The following is a 22,379-nucleotide window of genomic DNA, read 5'->3' as shown; positions in this document are numbered from 1 at the left end:
GACAGCTGACTGACTGGCACACAGATTAGCTGATTGGTTGGGGGAAGACAGATCAGCTGATTGGGCAAAAAGTGATGAGCCCCTCCAAAGAAATTTACACACAAAGCTTCAGTCCTGAGATTTCTACGGCCCTTAAGTTGTTAGGGTATAAGATTTGGTATTTATGTCTTGCTGTGTTTAATGTGTACAATGAGAATTAAATGTTATGAGTACTAAATAGCATATATAGATTTAAAAGAAAAAAACAAAAATGGGCTTATAATATACATAGTATTTTAGGGCCTGCTTTTTTACTCAAGCTCTCAACATCTTTTGACCTCAGTAACTCTATTTCTGCCATATCATTTTTAATGATTGAGGAGCATTCCACCAATGACTTTGTTACAATGTACACAACTACCTGCAATTTTTAGATTTTTGGAATTGGTTGACTATTAGGAAGAATGCATCAATGAATACCCTCGTAGCTAAAGCTCTGCACATCCAAAATTATTCATCAGGACACATTTCTAGAAATGCAGTTTCTGAGTGAAAGGACACTCTTTTTAGTGCTTTAGAAAACACAGCCCCTCTTTTCCTCACCAACAGTGAAAGTTTTGTTCTTTTTTATTGTTGCCAATTTGATAGTGGAAAAGGTGTCTCACTGATCATTTTTTCATTTTCTTTATTGCTAATGAGGGTGAATATTTGGGGGGATGTCAGTCATCCATTTAGGTTCTTTTTGATGTGCTTGAATAGTATCCTCTATTTACATTTCTACTGGAGTGTTTGCCTATTTTTTCAGTTGACTCAAAAGAACTCCTCATGGGTTTGATATATCAATTTTTGTTGTAAATATTTCCCTTAGTTTGTCACTAACCATTCACTTATACTGCGTTTTGTTACACAGAATCTTTACATTTTATATTCTCAAATCTGTTGGCCTTTTCTTTTATAATTTTTGTCTTGGAAGGACATGTTGGGCATCTCTTCTCCACTCTAGGTACATGTAGCCTATTTTTCTTCTTTTAATTTCATGGTCTTATTTTCTATACTTCAACCATTAATTCATCTAGAAGTTGTTTTGTTTGAGATAGAACTCTTAATTTTCTTTTTTGAGGTAGAATTCTAACTCATTTTTTAAATGGTCTGTCAATTGTCCTGATACCATTTATTAAATCACCAATCTGCTTTCATCAACGATTTGAGAATGCCACTTTGTTATATAATACATTTCTACATATTTAGCATGTTTCTAGCCATTTTATATTGTTCCACTCATTTATTTTTATACCAACAGTGTATTATTTTAATAACTATAGCCTAATAGTACATTCAAAGACCTAGTTAGGGAAACATCCTATTTTTACTCTTGAAGAATAGGTAAGTAAATACATAATAATTTCATAAATACATGCAGCTGTTGTGCATTTACTTTTTCAGATAGACTTTGTTAAATTTTAAAAGCTATTGTTGGTATTTTGATCAAGGCTACATTTAATTCCATAATACCTAGTATCATTATAATACTAATTCAATCTAGCAATGTGTCTCTTAAATTATTTATCCTTCAGTTAAGTTTGTTTTTCCTATGTATGTTCACATTTCTTTTATGTTTTTAGTTACTATCATAAACGTATTTTTTTTTCATTATGTTTTCTTACTGTTTAATGCTGTTAAACGGGAAAGCTATTAGACACCTGTTTATTAGTTCTGATAGTTCTTGGGGTGATTCTTTTAGTTTTGAGAGATAAGCAATTGTTTAATTTCCATACAATGAAAATTTCATCTTTCCTGGAAGAGGAAATATTCTCTTTTTCTGTCTTTTTGCATAGGCAAAATAGCTCTAAGCACAGAGGAAGCTTATTGACTTAAATGGAAATACCTCTAATATTTCACTGTGGGTTGTTCCCTTACTAAGAATGCTTCCATGTTTTAATGGTTTCCATATAGTAGAGGAGTTTTGAATATGAGGAATGAACATTGAATTTTTATCAACTGTTTTAGAGGCATCTGTCAAGAAGTTTATGTAACTTTATTCCTCTGAGCTACTCATGTGATGAATTACTCTAATATTGGCCACCTCTCAGTAAATCACAACTGATTATGTTTTCTCTTGCTCCACAATAGTTTTCTTGAACTTCATTTTCAGGTCTATTATAGCACCTGCAAGTTTTCAATTCCTACTTTTCAGACCCCACACATGAAGATGGGCCAGGCCCATCATCATGTGTCACGGTGCTCACTAACCCAACCAGTAGCAGCCACCTTCCCTGGCCACAGACTAAGAGAGCAAACAAGGATCTCTTGTCAGTATTGTGTCTGACCTGACCTGGGAGGCCCTTGGCTAACCAGAGCACAGGTACAGACCATAGCGGGGGGTCTCCTTGCCCTGAATCCCTGCTCGGCTTTCTCTAAAAATCCCTCCTTGATTTACCTCCTACGTTCACTGTTTTCAGCCATCTGATGCAGCTATGAGCCATGAAAAGGAGATTCCAAGGTTTTGAAGCAGGCCACAGGCAGAGATGACTGCAGGATGCGAGGGGAGGAGAGTCACAGCCCAGCAACAGTCTCAGGAGACCTGGAAACCTCTTAACCACATGATCTCTGCCCCACATGCCTGCCGCTTCAACACTTACCTGGGGCCTTGAGTTCAGCATCAATGAAGGTGAGTAGTTCCTGGCAGATGCTGCAGTAAGGAATAGGCCAGGTCAGGAAGTGGTGGTAGGTTCTGGCTGCTTTCAGAAGGAGATCTGAGTCTGGTGGGAAGTGTGGTGTCTGGGATGGAGAGGGAGCAGCAAGCAGAGAGGTCTGGGTGAGAGAAAGTTCACTGATATTCCAGAACAGACCCTGATCCTTTTCTGGAATGTTCCACAAAGGGCACACAATTCCTGACAGCACTATGCCCAAGGACATGGTCAGAAAGAACAGGAAGTTGTCCCCAGGGAGTGAGTTACAGATGAGCCAGATGGCAACCAGGGGTGTCCTACTATAAGGGCCTCATTTTTACCAAACAACACAATTTACCCAATACATAAGAGCGCCTCTGAAGAGCTTTCACCTTGGAGGTCATCCTAAATGGTGCCCCTGCTGCCTTCTCTCTGGGGAATGGTCTTGAATGCCTAAACCATCTTTATTTATGTATCTTCACTGGAGGCACAAAAGTGTATTCTTTGAAGTAGACAGACTCAGTGTACATGTAGTCATTTAGTGCCACCAGTCTGTGGCATACAGGATGGTCACATTGGGTATAACTGATCATTGGGGTACAAATGAGGTGGATGTAACACTCTCAGCAGCATCTGTTTTCTGGCTTGTGAACAGGCTGTGATGGAACAGGCTTGTGAATGGGCAGCTGCTTCAGGGGAGCCCAGATACGGCACAGTGCACAATGGAATCCCCACACGGCACCGCAGGTGCTCGTGATGGCTGCTCTGAAGGCGCCAGGGCTGACACCTGTGTCAAGCCTCACTGCTCGACAGTTTCTCTCTCCACATGAACCTCCAAAGGTGAGGGGTATGCCCCGCATGGAGGTCGCCCTTCCCCCTCCTCCCCGCACTCCTTGCCTGGCCACCCTGGAACTTACACAGAGGACAGTGGAGTAGAAGAGCAGGGCCAGGGGGGCAAGAAGGTCATAGGTGCCCTCTTCTTGGACCTGTGAAGAGGACAGGATGGGGGGGGGGTTGAGGCTCATTCACAGGATTCAGAGCAGAGCAGTGCTTTCTTATTCTATTCTATTCTTTTCTTTCTTTTTGTAAGTGGAAAGTAATGTATCCACAAGAAAAAAATTTGGAAAACAGAAATTAAAAAAAAAAAACAACTCACAATATCCCCCTTCCAAACTCAACCACAGCTAACATTTCAGTGGCCTTCTCTTTACACCGTTTTTCTCTGTGTATTTTCCTCTAACAAGTTCTGATCATAGTGTGTATGTTTTTACTCTTAATGGCTTTTATATATAATATAAATTAATTTCTGTTTTGCTACATCCTCTCTAAGGCCACCTTTTTCCCCCTCAGCCCAGGCTAGCATTAAACACACTCCTCTTCTTAGTTACAAAAACCTGTTTATTGATCTGTTAGAGGAAGTCTAGGTATACCTTTCCAATCAGCTTTATTTTTCATGTCTTTGTTTTTAAGGATCTTTTTGAGGAAAGGAATTCAGTGGATCTTCCTCCCTCTTTTCTGGTCAATACCTTGACTTACAAGCTATGTCTCTCTTAAGCAGCAGCTTAAACTCAGGGCCCTGGCTCATGAATCCTCTTATTCTTATTAAAAGGACCACATCCTTTCCTAGAAACCTACAATCCACAAGCAACTGCAAAAACAGGAAACTCATGGGTTCCCAGCGCCTTTGCCAATCCCTGTGGTCCAGGCACCCCAGAACTGGGGGGACCTTTCCCTTGACTCTTCTATCCCTGGCCAGTCCTCACCTCTCGGGTTTTCTGCAGGATCTGTTCCAGGAGGATAAGGAAGTGGCCCGGGTCCCTGCTGACCAGCTCCTGTAGGCTCCAGCAGTTCAGACACAGCCCAGCTGGACAGGGAGGGAGAAGCAAGTGGTCAGTTTGAGGAGGGAGATGCATGCGAATCCCTGGGGCTACACTGGGGCATTTCCTTCCAAAGTAAGAGGCTCAGAAAATTCTGGATCAATATTCAACCCTATTGTGCCCCACCAAGACATAAAGACAAGTTTCTTATTCCTGCATATACTACCTACACAGGAGGCTCCAGAGACACAGAGACGGGCTGGGGTGCCCTGTAGAGGCATGTGCACTAGCCATGCTTCTGCTCCCCTTGCCTCTGGAGTGCAACCATTCTCCCACGATCTCCCCATCCTGGTATCCTACAGCAGGACCTCTGAGACCCAGGGAGGGAGGGCAGAGGCAGACACTGCCAGAAGGATAAGGTGAGGCCCCACGGTGTGCTTCCCCCAGGATGCAGGACTGAGTCTATGACCGTTACGGGGCTTCCCGGGATTGCCTGGCCGTGGAGCCAGGAAGGGGAAGCTCCCTTCATTTATATTTTGAAAGCTACAGAGAGCACATTGTCACTCTGTAACTTCCCCAGACTTTCTTACTTTGTCAATTTCTGTTTCCCTGCAGTCATCAAGGGTAAACCCCTAAAAATTAACAGGGTGGTTCTAGAGGCATGAGTGCACGTGTGTGTACAGTGAGAGCAGCAGGGTGGGAATGGATTGCCATGAGTTCCACACAACCTAAGCTCTAGGACCCTCAGGTGCATGGGCTCCGTCCAAGGTTGTGGACCTAAGCAGTGTGTTCACGTGGTCACAGGCTTTTATAAAATTTGCAGAAGTCAGACATTTTTGTATTCTGTTATTTAATTTTTTCCCCCTCAATTCTACATGCTTAAGCTCCATCAAAGCCTAGGTAGGAGGCAAGGAGGAAGAAAACTATCATTCCTGATCACCTACTGTGTGACAGTAAGGTACTGGGCCTTGCAGACATTACCTGCATTAAGACTCCCATCCTCCCCACATGAAGTAGTCCACTCTATTATTATTCTTATTTTATGGGGTCCTGAGATGTTAAGTGACTTACACAAGGTTAGACAGTCAGTGAGACAGAGTTTTAATCCAGATCTGTTTGATTCCAAAGGCCAAGGAAAGCTCTAGGGGAGGTGACACTTGAGCTGAGACCTGGATGAGAAACCAGCTACATGCAGTTCTGATGGAAGAACCCCAGGCAGCATGTGCAAAGGTCCCGAGGTATGAGGGAACCAGATGCTCAAGGGGCAGTGGATATCTCTCTTGTGGGTAGTTAGGGAGGCAAATGAGACAAGGGATGTGAAAAATCTTTATAGCATCAGGAATTGTTATAACTAGGCACCAATACTGCCCCAGACTGCAGATACCATTATTTCTCAGTCCTGGAGATCATGAAACATGGAGGCCTTCTGCTCCCTGAAGCAGTGCTGAGTCTCCCTTGTTCTGCAGTGAAGAGGAAGATGGGGCTGTGGAAGGAACCAAGTAAACAGAATTCTGGAAGAGCTGTCCATGAATTCCCAGCTGCTCTTTCAGTATCAGAAGTTGTGGTATTTCTAAGAGGGTTCAATACCTTCTTTGCATATGCTAAGGAAGCAAGATACAGCCCTGAAGAGGAGGAGGAAGATATGGGAGACAGGAGGAACTGCCATATACTGAGGGCTACTCCCTGTCAGGTGCTATGCCAAGCACCAGTCCAGGTGAGGTCCAGGGGCTTGCTCAAGTCACACAGAGTTGGAAGCAGAATTTGTCAGCTTCCATAACTGGCCCAGTGCTCAGTGTGGCCCCTGAGAATTCCTTGGGCCCTAAGAATGCCTCCCCACTCCCTCTGGCCTACCTGACCAGGAGGTGGAGCAGCGGCTGAGGCTGAGCCCATGCAAGCAGCGCTCCAGGGCATGCTGGATGCGGTCCTCCGTGCACGTCGTGGCCCCTGGCTGCATCCTGAGTCATCGCCTGCACAGAAGACAGACATGGGTCAGCCTGCAGAGCCCAGGCTCAGGGAGCAAGTGGTCCGGCACAGCAGATGGCAACATCAGTGGGCACTCACAGCACAGTGTGATCGTGCCTGCTACGGATGAGGGTGGAACAGCTTATAGCTATCTCCAGGGCTGAAGTGGTTCCTGGAGGGTCTGCTCAGAGGGGCAGGATGGAGCACTCCTGCAGCCCAGCAGCACAGAGCTGTAGGAAGAGAGGGGTCAGGGGTGGGAGCTGAGAGGTGGACAGGGGCCTGCCTGGCCCACCAGGCAGTGGCCAGTGTCTCCACGAGCCCATGAGTGACCAGGGAGCAGCCGGAACTCATGGTCTGGGCATGGAAGACCCTGAGGGAAAAGCCAGAATCACCTGGGGGCTTTTTCTGAGTTTCCGACATCCTCCACCCAGTAGGGACAGGCAGGAAGCCTATTCCTGATGAGAAGGCAGCAGAGAGCTCTGTCGGGGTGCTGGGTGCTCCAGTGCTGAGGCCTGGCTGGGGCTGCCTTCACCCGCCCCACTGCCACACCCTCTGCTTGGGTGCCCAGGCCACAGGCACCTCTTTCTGCCCTTACCTCCACTTTTGACAGTTTTCTTTGCTTTCTCTGAGGCTTGGCAGTGTTACCAATTATCCAAAAACCTCACATGGCCCCGCCAACCCTTGTCCTACTGAGGAGAGACCAGGGGTGCTCAGCTCAGGCTGGAGAGGATTTAAGAACAGGTTTAGCATTGGATGAGAAACTGAGAAGTGCCAAATTCTGAGAGCCTCCAGCAGGGCCAGCCCAGCTTCTGAGTCCCCTGTGAGGGCTCCTGGCTCCCTCGGACAGCCACAGCAGGCGGGTCAGCACAGTGAACAGCCGGGCCTCTGGCATGGACAGACTTGCACTCAGATCTCAACTCTGACATTTGCTAGCCATGCGACTTTGGCACACATTTTAAAATTTTTATGGACTTTAGTTTACGTATCTGTAAATTGGGGATGACATGGTACTAACCCCCTAGGGCTGTTGGGAAGATTAAGTACCACCGTGGACATGCCGAAAGTTAGCTTTCAAGACCTGAACGCTAGCATGCTACAGTCTTTGCCACCATCAACTTCTCCCTCGGGAACTTCACTGCAGTCACCCCTTCCAGGCAGACCCTGTTGCTGGCCAGTCAGGCCTGATCATAGAGGGAAGCCAAGGAAGCCATGGTCCAGCTCTGTAGGGCTGGGGATGAACCAGGAAACCACAAGCAGAAGCACAAAGCTCAGAGCTGAGCTATGCAAATGACATGCAAACAGCTATGAAATTCTTACACCCAGCTGTGTGACTGAAGCACTCAGTTCACAGAGGTCCCACAGAGGCAAATCCCCTTCTTCTTCAGCCTGGGACAATCCATGCCCAGAGAAACATAAGCCCTCTGTGAGCCATCCAGCATCACTTCAATTTGTGGCACAAAGCTGGGATGGTGCAGGCGTAGGCTCACAAACAACAGCAGGCATGCATACACTCCTTCGTATATTTACTGACCACCTACTATGAGTCATGCATCAGGGGCACAGCAGTGAATGAAACAGGCATGTTCGTTGGAGGGAGATACAGATATTAAACAATTTAACAAACAAAGAGTTCATTGCAGAAGGTGATATATACCATGAAGAAAGTGACAGTGTGGGCCAGGGGGCTGATTGGAGAGGCCACTTTAAGTCATTGGGAAACCTCTCAGAAGGGGCATTTAAGCTGGATGAGGAAGCCAGGAGAGAAGGGAAGGGAAGAACATTCCAGAAAGAGGAGACAGCATGTGGAAAGGTCTGTGCACAGGAATGAGCCTACCAAGGACTAAGACCTTGGAGCAGAGGCCCATAGCCCAGGACACAGGCCGGGCTTCCCGGACCTATGCCTTCTGGCTGTCAAGGTGTTAGACTGAGTTCAGAGAAACTTTTGCTGGAGATTCAGGACCATGGATGCTAGATGTTTCTGTTAGTGGCATCTGGATGTCCAAAGATGGCTTTGGGCATTTCCAGGGCAACATTCCCAGTTGCCTTTGGGCCTACTGTCTGTCTGCTGACTCCTCCGTGGGTGTTCACAGAGTGAGCCCACTGACCCCGAGCCAGAGCAGGCAGATTTCACCTGGGTGTGCCAGGGCCTGATATGGGTGTCTCTGGAATGAACACTTATGCTAAGGCCTCACCCTTCTGCCTTCAGTATCAGCTAAAATACAAGACCTTCTCAAGCTGGGTCCCATTCAGGTGCTGAACTACCAGTGCCTGCTGGAGGAGCTGGGACACCATGCTCATTGAAGGGGTGAGTTTTGGGCATGAATGGCTGGCCCAGGTGTCATCAATGAACCCTCTGTCCCCACAGGCTGACTTTTCCCCTTGAGCCCCAGAGCGGGTTCTTGGGGGGAGCTCAGAAGTCAGCCGCCACAAGCCCGTCATTTGACAGAAGGGAAACTGAGACCCAGAGAGGATGAGGGACAGCCTGGGGATGGGGGCCAAGCTGGGAGAATCAACACCAGTATAAATAGCCATGGGTATAAAGCAGGACTTCTGTCTTCCCAAATTGTGGCTGAGGCACAATGCAGACAAAAGGTGCTCAGTCACCTACATGGATTACATGCTAGAATCCTCAGTCACAGTGAGCTGTCAGGGAAGGGGGCCAGCAGCCACCTGGAGGGCTTGCTGGGAGGTGTCCGTCCAAAAGAGCACAGGTGTCTGCCTGCCCCCATCAGCACAGGAAGACTGGGAAGAGAGGAGGGATGCCAACCATTCTGAAGGGCTCTCCTTTGTCCCCCAAAGCCAAGGGCAGGGAGGCGTTCAGAGACTCCCTCATTCGGATGGGATGCCTGCCAGGTGGGGACGCTGCCATTATGTTTTCAGTTCACTCTGCTCAACCAGCACACTTGCTTCTGTGCTACTGTGAGCCATGGCCCGCGATGGAGGTGGAAGGGGCTGCTGCAGGCCCACTGCTGGGGGAGGGGAAGACATGAGGTCCTTGTGTTGGGGGTGGTTATTAGCAAGCAAAGCTGGACTTGAGCTGTTGCACTGATACTTGACCCTGCAGGGTTCCTTAACAGCAAGAGGCTGAAGGCTGACCACCTTTGGGAGAAGCCAGAGGGAGTGGGATAAAGCTGGAGGGAAGTGCTGGACAACCTGTGGTACAGAGAAGTTAAACAACTTGCCTAAGGTCACACATAAAGCCAGAATATGAAGAGACTGGCTTATACCACAGTACACTGCTTCTAGGAACGGTCAGATGCAGTTCCTGGAAGACAAATGAAAACAACTCATGTTTCTACCCCAATAAGCTAAGACTCGATTAACTGTAATGTGATCTTGCTTTAAGAGACCAAGACTCTCAGCTGCTGGGAACCTTGGGCCCACCATGTCCATCTACACGAGCTGCCCACCCTCTGGAGGCAAGGTCTGGACTCACAGAAGCAGTGCTCTCGGCTGCACGGGGCAATGACCATGGTGCTCCTGGGGCCCAGGCATCCTCTAGCCTGGAGCAAGGGCTGAATCATGTGAACTGCATTTAAAGACCTGTCAGCCTGGTCCCTGCTTCATGGACAATTCGCTTGTGTCACGAGGCAGGAATGAGTCACCCTGCCCTATTGTGTCCCACTGTAACCGATGCAAACACGAGATACAAATTCTCAGTGCCACTTCTGCCACATGCCCACCCACAGGGGTCATCAGAACACAGTGTCAGGCGGCTGTGAGCAGCCTTCATGGAGGCTAAGTGTGCTCCCCAGCACCCCCTCCAAAGCCTGCTGGCTTCTTCCCATCTTGGGCCACGGTGACTTTCCCATCTTGGTCTCAGTGTCCCTAGCTGCTCACTGGAGACAATCAAGGCCTCCGTGGACTGGCCAGATATCCCTAGGGCCCTGGGTACAGGTCCTGCTGGGACAGCCTCCCTGGCATCCAGAGGCCCACTAGAGCTTGCTCCCAGGGCTTTTGAGAGGGAGGACTTGCCCAAGGCCCTGGAGCCCAGAGCCGCAGGAGGCGGGAGCTGGTGAGGGCTCCTCAGCTGAGCTGCCTTGGGGGTTAACCCAGCACACAGAGGCTCACCACCTGGCCCTTTGGCACACTCATTTCCGTCTGATGAGTCAATCATCAGCCGTTTCTTGTGACTTGTCAGCAGAACCCCAGTGGCTCTGGGGCAGGGATAAAGGGAGAAGGTGGCGCACCCTCCCTCCTCAAGGATGATGCCTTTTTCCAAAGGCTTGGCTGGTAAGGCCTGCTGCATCCTGCGCCCCCTTCCCCGCCACCGCCCACCCCTTCCTGGACGCCCTGGCATCTTGCTAAGAGGAGCTCCTATTGTGAAATTCCAGCTGCTGCCAGAAATGGGAATGCCCCCACTTCCAGTGGTGGGGGAGTGTTGAAACATTCAACAAGGCCTGTCCCCACCTCCAAGTTCCTCTTCAGAGCCAGTAAGGATGAGTCCTTACTAGGGACCCTGAGCAGGACAGTGAGGCCGAGAGCTGGGGGCAGAGGACTTCAGGGCACAGAGGAAGACTTCATGTGTTGACATGCCCTCATGATGCAACACAGGGGCCATCTTCCCTACTATGTAAGACCAGTCAAAGGTTGGCCTGGGTCCAAACTCTGGAGGTGGCCCCACGTGGGGCAGGGGGGAGGGCTTCTTTGCTTGAATAGGTTTCCCAAATGGGGTGGAACAGCAGAACTGGAGGGCCCACATCTCAGAGGGAAAAGAGCATGGACCCCCGGGCTCTGGTGGGCACCGCACCCTTCCTCCCTGGTGTTGTGGGGCAGTCCAGGCTCACGCTTTGCAGCTGTGGAACTAAGAGCGCTACCAAGGCATGCGGCCCTGCACTGACCCTGTCCACCCCTCCCTCTCCCCCTTCCTAGTGTCTCCTGTGGTTCGGCCTCCCTTCCCTGGCCCCACTCTCCTTCTCGTTAAAGCTTAAGGCAGAATCTCTTCTGATGCCTAATTTTAAAAATTCTCACTTTTAATATAGGAAGGAGTCACCAGAAACTAAAGAGATCAGGGTGAGAAAGGGGTGGGAAGGAAAGGGGGATGAGAAGGAGGGAGGAGGAGGAAGCCCTTGTCTGGGGCCGCCTGCACGTATCACTCCAACTCTTAGAGCCACCGCAGGATTCTACACACCCCAGGTAAAGAAATACATCAACCAGGACTGGGGCGGGGGGTGTCAAAAGAGTACACACGATAGCAAATTAACCTGACTATTATAAATGATTAACAACCACACTGAAAAGGATGGGGAATGAAAGAACTAAGCTGGGGAACTTGGGGAAATCATATTTTGACGGGATGCTGGAAGGCTAAGGACAAGAACGGTATGCAAATATTGCTTTGTAACTATTAAACCTGTTTCTCACAGGGATGGGTGTTAAAAATCCTGCAACTTCTTTGTATTTATGTTTATGTTTCTGCTTATGTAAACAGGTATCATACATAATAACAGCCAGTTTCTCACTGTTGGAGAAAGAAGTTAACAAATTAGGAAAGGGAGAAGTCTGCAATGAGCCAACCTTATGGTGTTGGACTGGAATTACAAAAGTCAGTATGAATTCATGGTTTTTAGTATATTTACAGATAGATACATATAGAAGTGAAGAAAGATGTGTGTATACTTGCATTAATATGCATATATGTATTTTCTAGCTCTGTCTACTGAGAGAGCCTAGAAATGACATTCCAGTAGGAATAAGCACACAGATAATAGTTTCTAAATACCATTCTTCAGTCAAAGGAACCAGGGCTCCTTGGAGAAATGGCTGATTCTAGGAGTAGGGGGCAGGAAATTACGAGGTAAATCTGGAGCATGTTCTAGTGCCAGAAAATAAATCATTACTTTAAAAAGCTTGAAGGAGCTTTTAATGGTCAAAGCCAGGGCAATTTGAACAACATAGTAAACAATGAAGGTGTTGCACTATAATTTGTAGGATGAAATAAATACCCGTGAGTCTATACTAACATTATAAACAGTTCATTAAAAAAATAAATGGAGAAGGGACAGGTCTTCTTTACAAAAGAATTCCAATAAATACATGTGAGAGAAATGAAAGAAATACAAAATCACCATTAGACAGTAATAACCATCCTTGGTATGGATGCTAAAATCTTTGAGGGAAAATCTGAGAGGAAACAGGATATTTACACCTTCTCAGTATTTCCTTCAAGAAATCAATCAATTAGGAGCAGAAAATAGTAATTTTGCAGTGGAGAAACCCAGCACCACCTTAACCTCATGATGAAAGTCAGTAAGACGTACCAACACTGTGTATGTTGCACTGAGAAGGAGATGACATCACTTCTGTTCTCACCAGAGTGTCAAGGTCATAAAGGATAAGACTGAGGAACTGTCACAAATTGGAGGAGACTAAGGAGACATAAAAACTAAATGCAGTGTGGGATCCTGGATTTGGAATGGAAAGGAGACTTTAGGGGGGAAATGGCTAAAATCTAAAGAAGGTCCACAGTTTAGTTAACAGCATTGTACCACTGACCATTTCCTGGTTTTGATAACTGCACCATGTCATGTAAGTTGTTCTCCTTAGGGGAAGCTGGTGGAAGGGTAAACATGGTTCTAAGATCCTTAATACAGTTACATAGCCTAAAATAGCTTTTAAATATCTTCCAGGTGATTATCTAAGGCTTTGATGGTCTTCATGAACTTACCTAAAGCTGCTATTTCATGTATAGTCACTGTTCCTAGTTACTGGTAGGTGGGCCTGTGCAGGTCTAGTTGCTTCAAAATCCCCTATAACCTCAAGTTCCTAAACTGGGGTTAAGAATCTCTGGGGCTCTCGGAGAATCTCAGAGAGATCCCTGTGAGAATGTGTACACTGTATTTTCATTTTGATGGCAATACACAAAAAGTTAGTAGTTAATATATTCTGGAACATTTTGATAACACCTATGACCATAAGTTACCAAAAGATGTTGATGTCCAACTTACATTTGTGTCTGTCACCCACTTGGTATCATTGTGGTGTCATTTGGGTGACAGGACATGGCTGGTGTATTCTTGGGGCTTGCAAGAGGTCAAGGTTGAGCACAGTGAATTAATAAATGGAAAATGTTTAGAATAGTGGCTGGCACATAATAACTGCTCAATAAATTCTATCTATTAGCTATCAGGGTATTTTCTTAACATACATAACTTGGCTGCCTGATTCCAGATAGTTTTGAGATCAGGCCAAGAAATAAAACTCCCTGGATGGCTCTGATGCACGGTCAGGCTTGGAAAGTAACATTTTCTGTTTTTCAAATACACACATCCCCGACCACACACACATATACTACACTATCAGATTAGGAAGGCATTTTAGACACTGTCTAGCATAACCCTCCCAATTTATAGATAGGAAAACGGAGGCTCTGAGCAGGGAAGGGACTTGCTCAAATGAGAAAGTGGCAAATCTGTAACCAGAATCTGAGCCTAGAACCCAGGATAGTCATGGCACCCTTTTGCTTAGGTCAGCATCAGCCTCTGCTGCCCATTAGTGAATGGTCTCAGCTCTTCTCCTCAAGGTTATTTTTGGAATTCTTTTCCAAATTTCTTTGAGAGTTATAGGTTTGTACTTACCTTCTTCATGTGTGAGCTTTGTGGATTCAGGTTTTCTGACAATATCATTCATTTTCATCATGATTTAAAATTTTATTAGCAAAGATCTGAGCCTTCAGTTCCTATATAATTTTAAGAACTATCTCTGAATCTGTAGTTTTAGCCTCTCTTAATCTTCATATTGTGATGTTATGTTTTCTTTTGAAATATGGATCCAGATTTGTATTAAATATGCTTATACTACATCACAATTCTTTAAATAATTATTTTTGACATTTACAGTAAGTGTAATAACTATGATAGCAGAATGGATTTTTTTTGAACAGTGGTTTTAAGTATGACTTATTTTGCTGCTTGCTGTTTGTTCTAGTTGCTTATTTTTGTACTATGCCATCCCTGTTTACAAGTTCTTTATTTTTACTCATCTCTTGCTCAGCTGGAGTATTTCGAGTAACTTCAGGATGAGCGTGTGGGTGAGGTACTGAGACTTCTATGTCATTCACGGGGACTCACTATGAAATATAGCTTTGCCAGTTATAGAATTGGTATAATTCATTACTTTTCCACCCTTGAAATGTTTATATAAATCCAAAATAATCAACTGAAAACTGGCTATAACAAAGAGAATTAGGTAAGGTAGTTGGGTACAAATTAAAATATAAATTAATACTGTTCAATTATACAAATAAAAAAATTGTGTTGGAAAAAAGACCCATCTATAATAGCAATGATAACAACAAAAAGAGAGCAGAAACAAACTTTTAAAATAGGCAAGATTTTAATGAAGGCAAAATAAATGGAAATGTATATCCTATTATTAGATAGGAAGATTCAATATCATAAAGAATCAATTCAAAATGGATCAGGACTAAATGTACAGAGCTTAAACTATAAAACTCTTAGAAGAAAACATAGGAGAAAAGCTTTATCACATTGAATTTGTCAACGATTTATTGGATGTGACACCAAACGTGTAGGCAACAAAGCAAAAATAGGTAAATTGGACTACATCGAAGTTTAAAACTCTATATGGCAAAGGAAACAATAAACAGAGTGCAAAGGCAACCTACAGAATAGTAGAAAATATTTGCAAATTATATATCTTGAGAATGAGTTAATACCCAGAATTTATAAAAAAAATTCCTACAACTCAACAACAACAAAAAAACAATTTAAAAACATGGACAAAGGACTTGGATAAACATTGCTCTAAAGATGTACCCATGGCCAATAAGCACATGAAATGATACTCAACACCACTAATCATTAGGGAAATGCAAATCAAAACCACAATAACATACCACCTCAATTCATTAAGATTGCTATTGTAAGAAACAAAACAAATGAAAATTAGTTTTAGCAAGGATGTGGAGAAATTGGAACCCTTGTGCACTGTTGGTGGGAATGTAAAATGGTGCAGCCACTATGGAAAGCAGTATGCTATGGGGCTTCCTCAAAAAATTAAAAATAGAATTACCATATGACTCCATTTCTGGGTATATACCCAAAAGAACTGAAAGCAAGGACTTGAACAGATATTTATATACTTGTGTTCATAAGCAGCATTATTTACAACAGCCAAAATATAAAAGCAACACAAGTGTCCATTAACAGATGAATGGATGAACAAAATGTGTCCACACATACAATAGGATAATATTCAGCCTTAAAAAGGAAGGAAATTCTGGCACAAGCTGCAACACAGATGACTCTTCAGGACATTATGTTAAGTGAAATAAGCCAACCACAAAAAGAGTGACCCTGTATGATTCCACTTATATGAGGTACCTGGAATGGTCAAATTCAAAGACACTCCATTCAAATTCATGAATGGTGGTTGCCAGGGACTAGGGGGAAGGAAGAATGGGAAGTTATTGTTTAATGGGTACAGAGTTTCAGTTTTGCAATATGAAAACAGGTTAGTTGCATAACAATGAATATATTTAGCACTACTGAACCCAACACTTGAAAATGGTTAACACAGTAAATTTTAAGTCATGTGTATTTTAACACATATTTTAAAAAGAATAAAAAATTATCAGTGGAGATCTTTGTGATATTACATAGCAAAGTTCATTCTCTGAAAGTTTCAGTTTAGAGAAGAGGAAGGAAGGAAAGAGGGAAAGCAGGCAGGCAGACGGGCAAATGAAATGAATGGCTGTTCTACGTCAGGTACCATGCGGGGCACTTTCACTTCATTACCCAGTTTAATGATCACAGTCACCCCATGACAATCACAGTTACCATAATCCCTGCAGTTCAGGGAGAGTCAGCCATCGATTTCCCCAAGTTCCTGTGGTCACAGTTCTTACGGCCTGAGCTGGAATTGGCCTGACTCTCAGAGCCCACATTCTTTCCTATGCCATGTTCACAGGAAACCATTTCTACTGTCTTCTAGACACTCAAAGGGCTGAGTATGCGGTTTTGCCTCTCTCTTATAATTTGAGGCTTCCAGGGAAGATGTCTTACACAAAAACTGCCTGAAATCTCATTGTCAGTGATTCATTTTTCATGGGTTAGGGCTGCTCACTTCCTCTGTCCTAGCTTATTTTTCAAGATGTAAGATTCCTGAAGGACTCCGGGGCCATGAAGGGGAAGAACTGAGAACAGGTAGGTGGCGATGGCATGGGGGGACAGGGGACAGGATGAAGTAGAAGTATGCACCAAGGAAAAACCACTAAGGGGGTATAGATAAGTCTTACCTACTTCCCAATTTTTCTCACATTCTTCGTTACAAAGGAGAGGGTACAGGAATGCTCAGGAACTTAACTGAAGTTATGGGTAAGGCTAAAAGAAATGGGATGAGGAACAGAGGAGGAAGGAGAAAGATAAGCTAATATGTGTGCATCACTGGCTCTATGCCATATACTGTGCTTAGGGCTTGAAGCCCATGGTTGTATTTATTCCAAACAACGCCATAAAACTCTGAACATACCAGAATGAGGAAAGTGTAGCTCCTGATGGCTAGATGGCTTTCCCAAGGCTGCACAACTAGCAAGTAGCACAGATAGGTCTATCGGACTCATCTGAACCCAGGTTCACCTGACTCCCTTCTACCCAGGTAATTACCTGGAAGAATCCTAAAAAGAAAACAGGATGCATGATGTTGCCTTTGCATATAGTAATTATAGTAATAGCAGCTGATGCTAATTGAGGGCTTACTATGTGCCAGGCACTGTTGCAGGTGCTTTCTATGAATGAAATCATTGAATTCATATGAGGTAGACACTCTTATCCCCATTTTGCAGAAGGAGAGACTAAGGAACACAGCGTTCTCTCAGCTGGCAAGTGATGTATGTCCTTTCTTGGAATACCCTAGGCAATTTACTTCTCTATGCACATAAAGGAAACAACGGAGCTAGAGACCGGCAAACCGAAATTACTGCCAGGATGAGGAACCGGAGAAAGACTGGAAGAATTTACCAAGGTATAAACTCCAGGAAGCAACCAAATTCTATGGGTCCCAGGGTTAAATGGGCAGCTGGCACTGGAGACTTTAATCCGACCACCTTTCAGATTTACGGCCTGTCTTGTTTGCCAGCAAATGCTAGCAGAGTAATAAGGCAACAAATGAATGTAAATGTAAAAATTCAAGAAAAGCCAATCACACATATATGGGTAGCTTTCAGATTTTTCTGGATGTAGAAAAAGATGGTGGTTGTGACAAACTGTACTCATTATAGGTTGCTTGCTCTCTGCAGAATAATTTCCAGTTTGTAAGATAGACGTGACTATTTCATAGTTTTGGGCAAAGAAGATTTTATGGAGCACTGTGACTTGCAGATGCTTTACCATTGGAATAAATTCAGGACAGACTGGTCTAATCCATTATCTCTTCCCTCCCGGAGTGAAAACCATTTACCACCCCATCTTCTCTCCATTAATCCAACAGCAGGCAATTGCTCTCAGACACCAGCATATCCATCTTCTTCAGTTTCTTTCTTTTCACTTGCTTTACACTGTTGCCCAGTTACGTGAGAAAAATCTCTCACCCACTCTCTTTTTATCCCATTCATGAAAATGATTTATTAGTACTAGAGAAACTTCTCCAACAACAAAAGAAATCATCAAGGTTTGTGGACAGATCTGAAATCAAACATTCCTCCTGATACTTGGCCAGGTGTGGTTTTTATTTTACAGCCTTTTATAAAACAGACACTGATTTCAAGAGTCCCATTTAGCCCAGCCTAGAACTCTGGGGGCTATTTACTATGATGTTAGGAGAGCAGGCACAGATGTACTCTCCCAACTGCTTACCAAATATGCTCATGAAGACATAGGCATATGGACACAATCTAAACTGGACACCAGTGTCGATGGGCCAGAAGAACTGACTGACATTATGTCTAAATCATATGGAAATGGATTCAGAATATCCAGGCTTCAGTTCTGGCCAAAAATCTCTACAGAAGGTGGGTGGGGCTCCCACCATGGCTGATAAAGTTTGGGCCCCAAGTGGATGTGCAGCCTTTTCGGATGCTTGATCGCCTTCTGTCTTTTTCTTTAGTGAAGCTGTGTGGGTCACATTCACTGAGATGGGTAAGTTTGGGGAGACGACAACTTGGGAGGGGAAAACATGAGTCTTGCTCTGTCTAATTATATCCCATCTGATCCTAGGGGAGAGGTCTGGCTGCAGCTCTGGATGTGGGAGTTTATAATAGAGTATAATGGCCACTGAGGCCACGAAACATATGGAGAGAGAATGGGGAGCCTAGGGCTGAGCCCCTGGGCATTCAGTGTTAAGAGGCAGAATCAGTGAAAAGGTACAGAGAAGGTGTAACTCATGAGATAAGAGGGGGAGAATATGATGTCACAGAAACTCACAACAAGAGTATCTCAAGGCGGGTGTGGAATGCTCTTCAAGATACATAAAATGAGGGCAGAGAAGTGGCACTGGACTTGGTGACATGGAGCTTTTGGTGATGTTGGAAGAGTATGCATAGGGTTAGAAGACCCAGTGGAACAGGCTGAGATGAGAAAAGGAGGTAAGGGAGAGGCCACTCCTCTGAGTTTTGTTTAGCCATGCTGGGCTTTCTGAGGTACTCCAACATCATGCTAAGTTCCTTTTTTTTTTTCTTCACCGAGCATAAGTTCATCTCTGGGAATTGTGACCAAAATGACCCTAAGATGCTTCCAATTACATTTTTAAAAGATCTGTATCTACAACTTTAAAAAGTTACTCTATATGGTTACCTGCCAAGTGTTAACAGTGGTTATCTCCGAAAGGCAAAGTTAGATATAATTTTTATTTTTTTCTATAAATATTTTAATAGTAACACATTTTATATATTATTTTTTACCACCTAAATAGTAAGAGTTAAGTATATAAAAAATAGACAATGGCTTTAGGATATACTTTTCCATATTGCCTCTAAGTACAGCTATAAATCCTGGACATTACAAACAAAACTAACTGTAAGGACTCTGAAAGGCAGAGAGAAGGCAGACCAGCTGGAGACCTTGAGAACAGGAAGTGACCTGATGGGGAGTTCCCTGGGATTTCTTTTTGCCTCATATCCCAGACTTGGAGCTGAAGAGCCAGCAACCTGGAAACAGCAATAAGAGCAGACTAAGAACAAAAACAGCAGGAAAAGCCTGTTCTCTCCAGCCAAAGGACCAGGAATGGGGCAGTCCAGCAAGATAGAAAACTTTTAGACAACTGCCCTCCTCCAGCCAAACTCCACAGAAATAACTGCAGCACCATCTCCACTAGCAAAGACCAAATAGTGAGTCTAGACTTCATTCTGGCCAGGCTGTGATGGGTACCCTGATCCCCTCCCCACAGCCATGGGTGGTGTCTGAGAAAGTCAGGTGGGGAGCCAGGCCTCTCAGCCTCATTAACAGTAATGAGCCCCCTCCCTCCCTGCTGTGTCAATGGAGACCACTGGGGATCCTGGACTTCCAGCCCCACCAGACAATAAAGAGCACCCCCCGCTCCATGGGGGTGGTGCCAAAGGAAGCCTAGGTGGGAAGTCAGGACTTTCACTGCTGCCCAGTGGTAATGAGGTCACTTACTCTACCCCATGGTGTCAATGGAGCAGTAGTGAGGCACTCTTGTCCCTCCCAGCCAGGGAGGTATCAGTGGTGGCCTACTGGGAAGTCATAATTCCCTCCCCACCCAGCAGTAATAAGCAGCACCCCCCGATATCAATGGAAGCTGAGAATGGAACCTGGATTTCCACCCTCAGTGTAATAATGAGGCATTGCCTCCCCAACTTCCCTTTTCAAGGAAGTATTACAGAAAACCTGCTAAAACAGAAGGTTTAAGCAGGGTCCAGAGCCTCACGGTCATTACATAATACCCAAGATGTCCAGGTTTCAAAAGAAAACTGTCACATGAAGAACAAGGAAGATTTCAAACCAAATTAAAAAAGGCAACCAGGTGCCAACACCAAATGGAACTTGATGATAGAACAATAACGTCACTCAGTGTGAACAACAGAGAGAAAATCAACTACAGAAAAATGAACAGAGCCTCAGGGACCCGTGCGGCTCTAACAAAAAGTCTAACATTCATGCCATCCAAACCCCAGTGGGAAACGGCCAACGCTGGAAAAGTACTCAAAGAAATAATCACTGAAAACTTGGCAAATTTGGCAAAATATGTTAAACTACAGATTCAAGAAACTACATGAATCTGAAACAAGATAAAGCCAAGAAATACGCAAAGACACAACATAGTCAAACTTCTGAAAACTTGTAAGGAGAAAAAAAAATCTTGAAAGCAAGAGAGGAGCAATACCTTCCCTTAGAGGAAAAACAATTTGAAAGACAGTGGATTTCTCATCAAAAGTAATGCAGGCCAAAGAACTGGAATGACATTACTGAAGTGCCTACAGAAAAGAACTGCCAACCCAGAATCCTGCAGTTAGTGAAACTATCTTTCAGGAATGAAGAAGAAATCAAGACATTCTCAGATGAAGGGCAACTAAGAGAATTTGTCACCAGCACACCTACTTTGAAACAATGTTGAAAAGTAATTTTCTAAACAGAAAGATGATAAAAGAAAAATATTTTGGAACATCAGGAATGAAAGAAGAATATGACAAGCAACTAGGTAAATACAATAGGTGTTCCTAATGCTCTTGAGTTTTCTAACTTATCTTTAATGGTTGAATAAAAACTTATAACACTGGCTGATATGGTTCTAAATGTATGCAGAATAAATATTTCAGACAATTATAAGTGAGGAAGGTAAAGGGGCCTAAATGGTGCTAAGGCTTTTACACTTCATTAGAGCTGGTAAAATTATGTCATCATTAGACTATGATATGGTATGAATATAAAATGTAATACAACAACCACTAAAAAAGCTATACAGAGAGATGCATACAAAAACATTACAGATAAATCAAAATGAATTCTAAAAAAATGTTCAAGTAATCCATTGGAAGGTAGAAAAAAATCTAGAAAAGAACCCCAGAAAAACAGAAAACAAATAATAAAATAGCAGACTCATGCCCTAACATATCAATAATTACATTAAATTTAAACAGGCTAAATATACCAATTAAAAGACAACTTGGTATTGGATTATAAAATGTGACCCAACTATTTGTTGTGTACAATAGAACTCAAACATAATGATATAGGCAAGTCCAAAGTAGTAAGTAGAGCACAGATATATCATGTAAGTGTTAATCAAAAGAAAGCGGTTATATTAGTATCAGATAAAGTCGACTCCAGAACAAAGAAAATTACCAGAGTTAGAGAGGGACATTATACAGTGACAAAAGGGTGAATCCATCAAGAAGACACAGCAATCCTAAATGTGGCTTCACAAAACCACAGTTGCAAAATATTTGAGGTAAAAACTGAAAAAACAGAGAAGAAATCCATAATTATAGTTGGAGACTTCTACATTCCTCTCTCAACAACATAGAACTAGATAGAAAATCAGCAAGGATACATAAGAACACAGTAACACCATTAACCAACAGGAGCTAATCAATATTTACTGAACATTTCACCCAGCAATAGCAGAACACACATTCTTTCCAAGTATCCATGGATACCAAGATAGACCATCTTCTGGGCCATAAAACCAACCTCAACAAATTTAAAAGAACTGAAATCATACAGAATGTGTTCTATGACCATCAGGAAATCAAACTAGAAGTCAGTAACAAGGAAAACAGTAAAACCTCCAAACACTTAGAGACTAAACACACATCTAAGTAATCCATGGGCCAGAGAGGAATTCTCAAGGGAAATCCAAAAACACATTGAAAAGAATGAAAATGATTATACAACATATCAAAATTCATGGGACACAGAGGGGAATTTATAGCACTAAACACATACACTAGAACCACCATATGGCCCAGCAATGGCACTCCTAGGCATTCACCTCAGAGAAATGAAAACTTGTGTTCACACAAAAACCTTAATGTTTA

The 22,379-nt window shown here is 43.9% G+C and overlaps 1 protein-coding gene across 2 annotated transcripts in view; it reads right to left on the bottom strand.

Annotated features, from left to right (window-relative positions):
* PIK3R5 (phosphoinositide-3-kinase regulatory subunit 5) overlaps positions 1-22,379 on the bottom strand; it is a 65,990-nt gene that overhangs the window by 20,639 nt on the left and 22,972 nt on the right. For both annotated transcript variants that reach the window (XM_017652754.3, XM_017652755.3), the window contains exons 2-5: positions 6,317-6,432; positions 4,412-4,512; positions 3,566-3,634; positions 2,619-2,757 (exon numbers count right to left, since the gene is read on the bottom strand). In XM_017652754.3, coding sequence (XP_017508243.1) covers positions 2,619-2,757; positions 3,566-3,634; positions 4,412-4,512; positions 6,317-6,419 — 412 coding nt within the window. In that variant the 5' untranslated portion in view covers positions 6,420-6,432. The remainder of the gene's footprint in view (positions 1-2,618; positions 2,758-3,565; positions 3,635-4,411; positions 4,513-6,316; positions 6,433-22,379) is intronic.

Source organism: Manis javanica, chromosome 4 (genome assembly GCF_040802235.1).
Source record: "Manis javanica isolate MJ-LG chromosome 4, MJ_LKY, whole genome shotgun sequence".
Lineage (NCBI taxonomy): Eukaryota > Metazoa > Chordata > Mammalia > Pholidota > Manidae > Manis > Manis javanica.
Note: the sequence above shows the minus strand (reverse complement) of the source record. Positions and strands in the feature narration are given on the sequence as shown.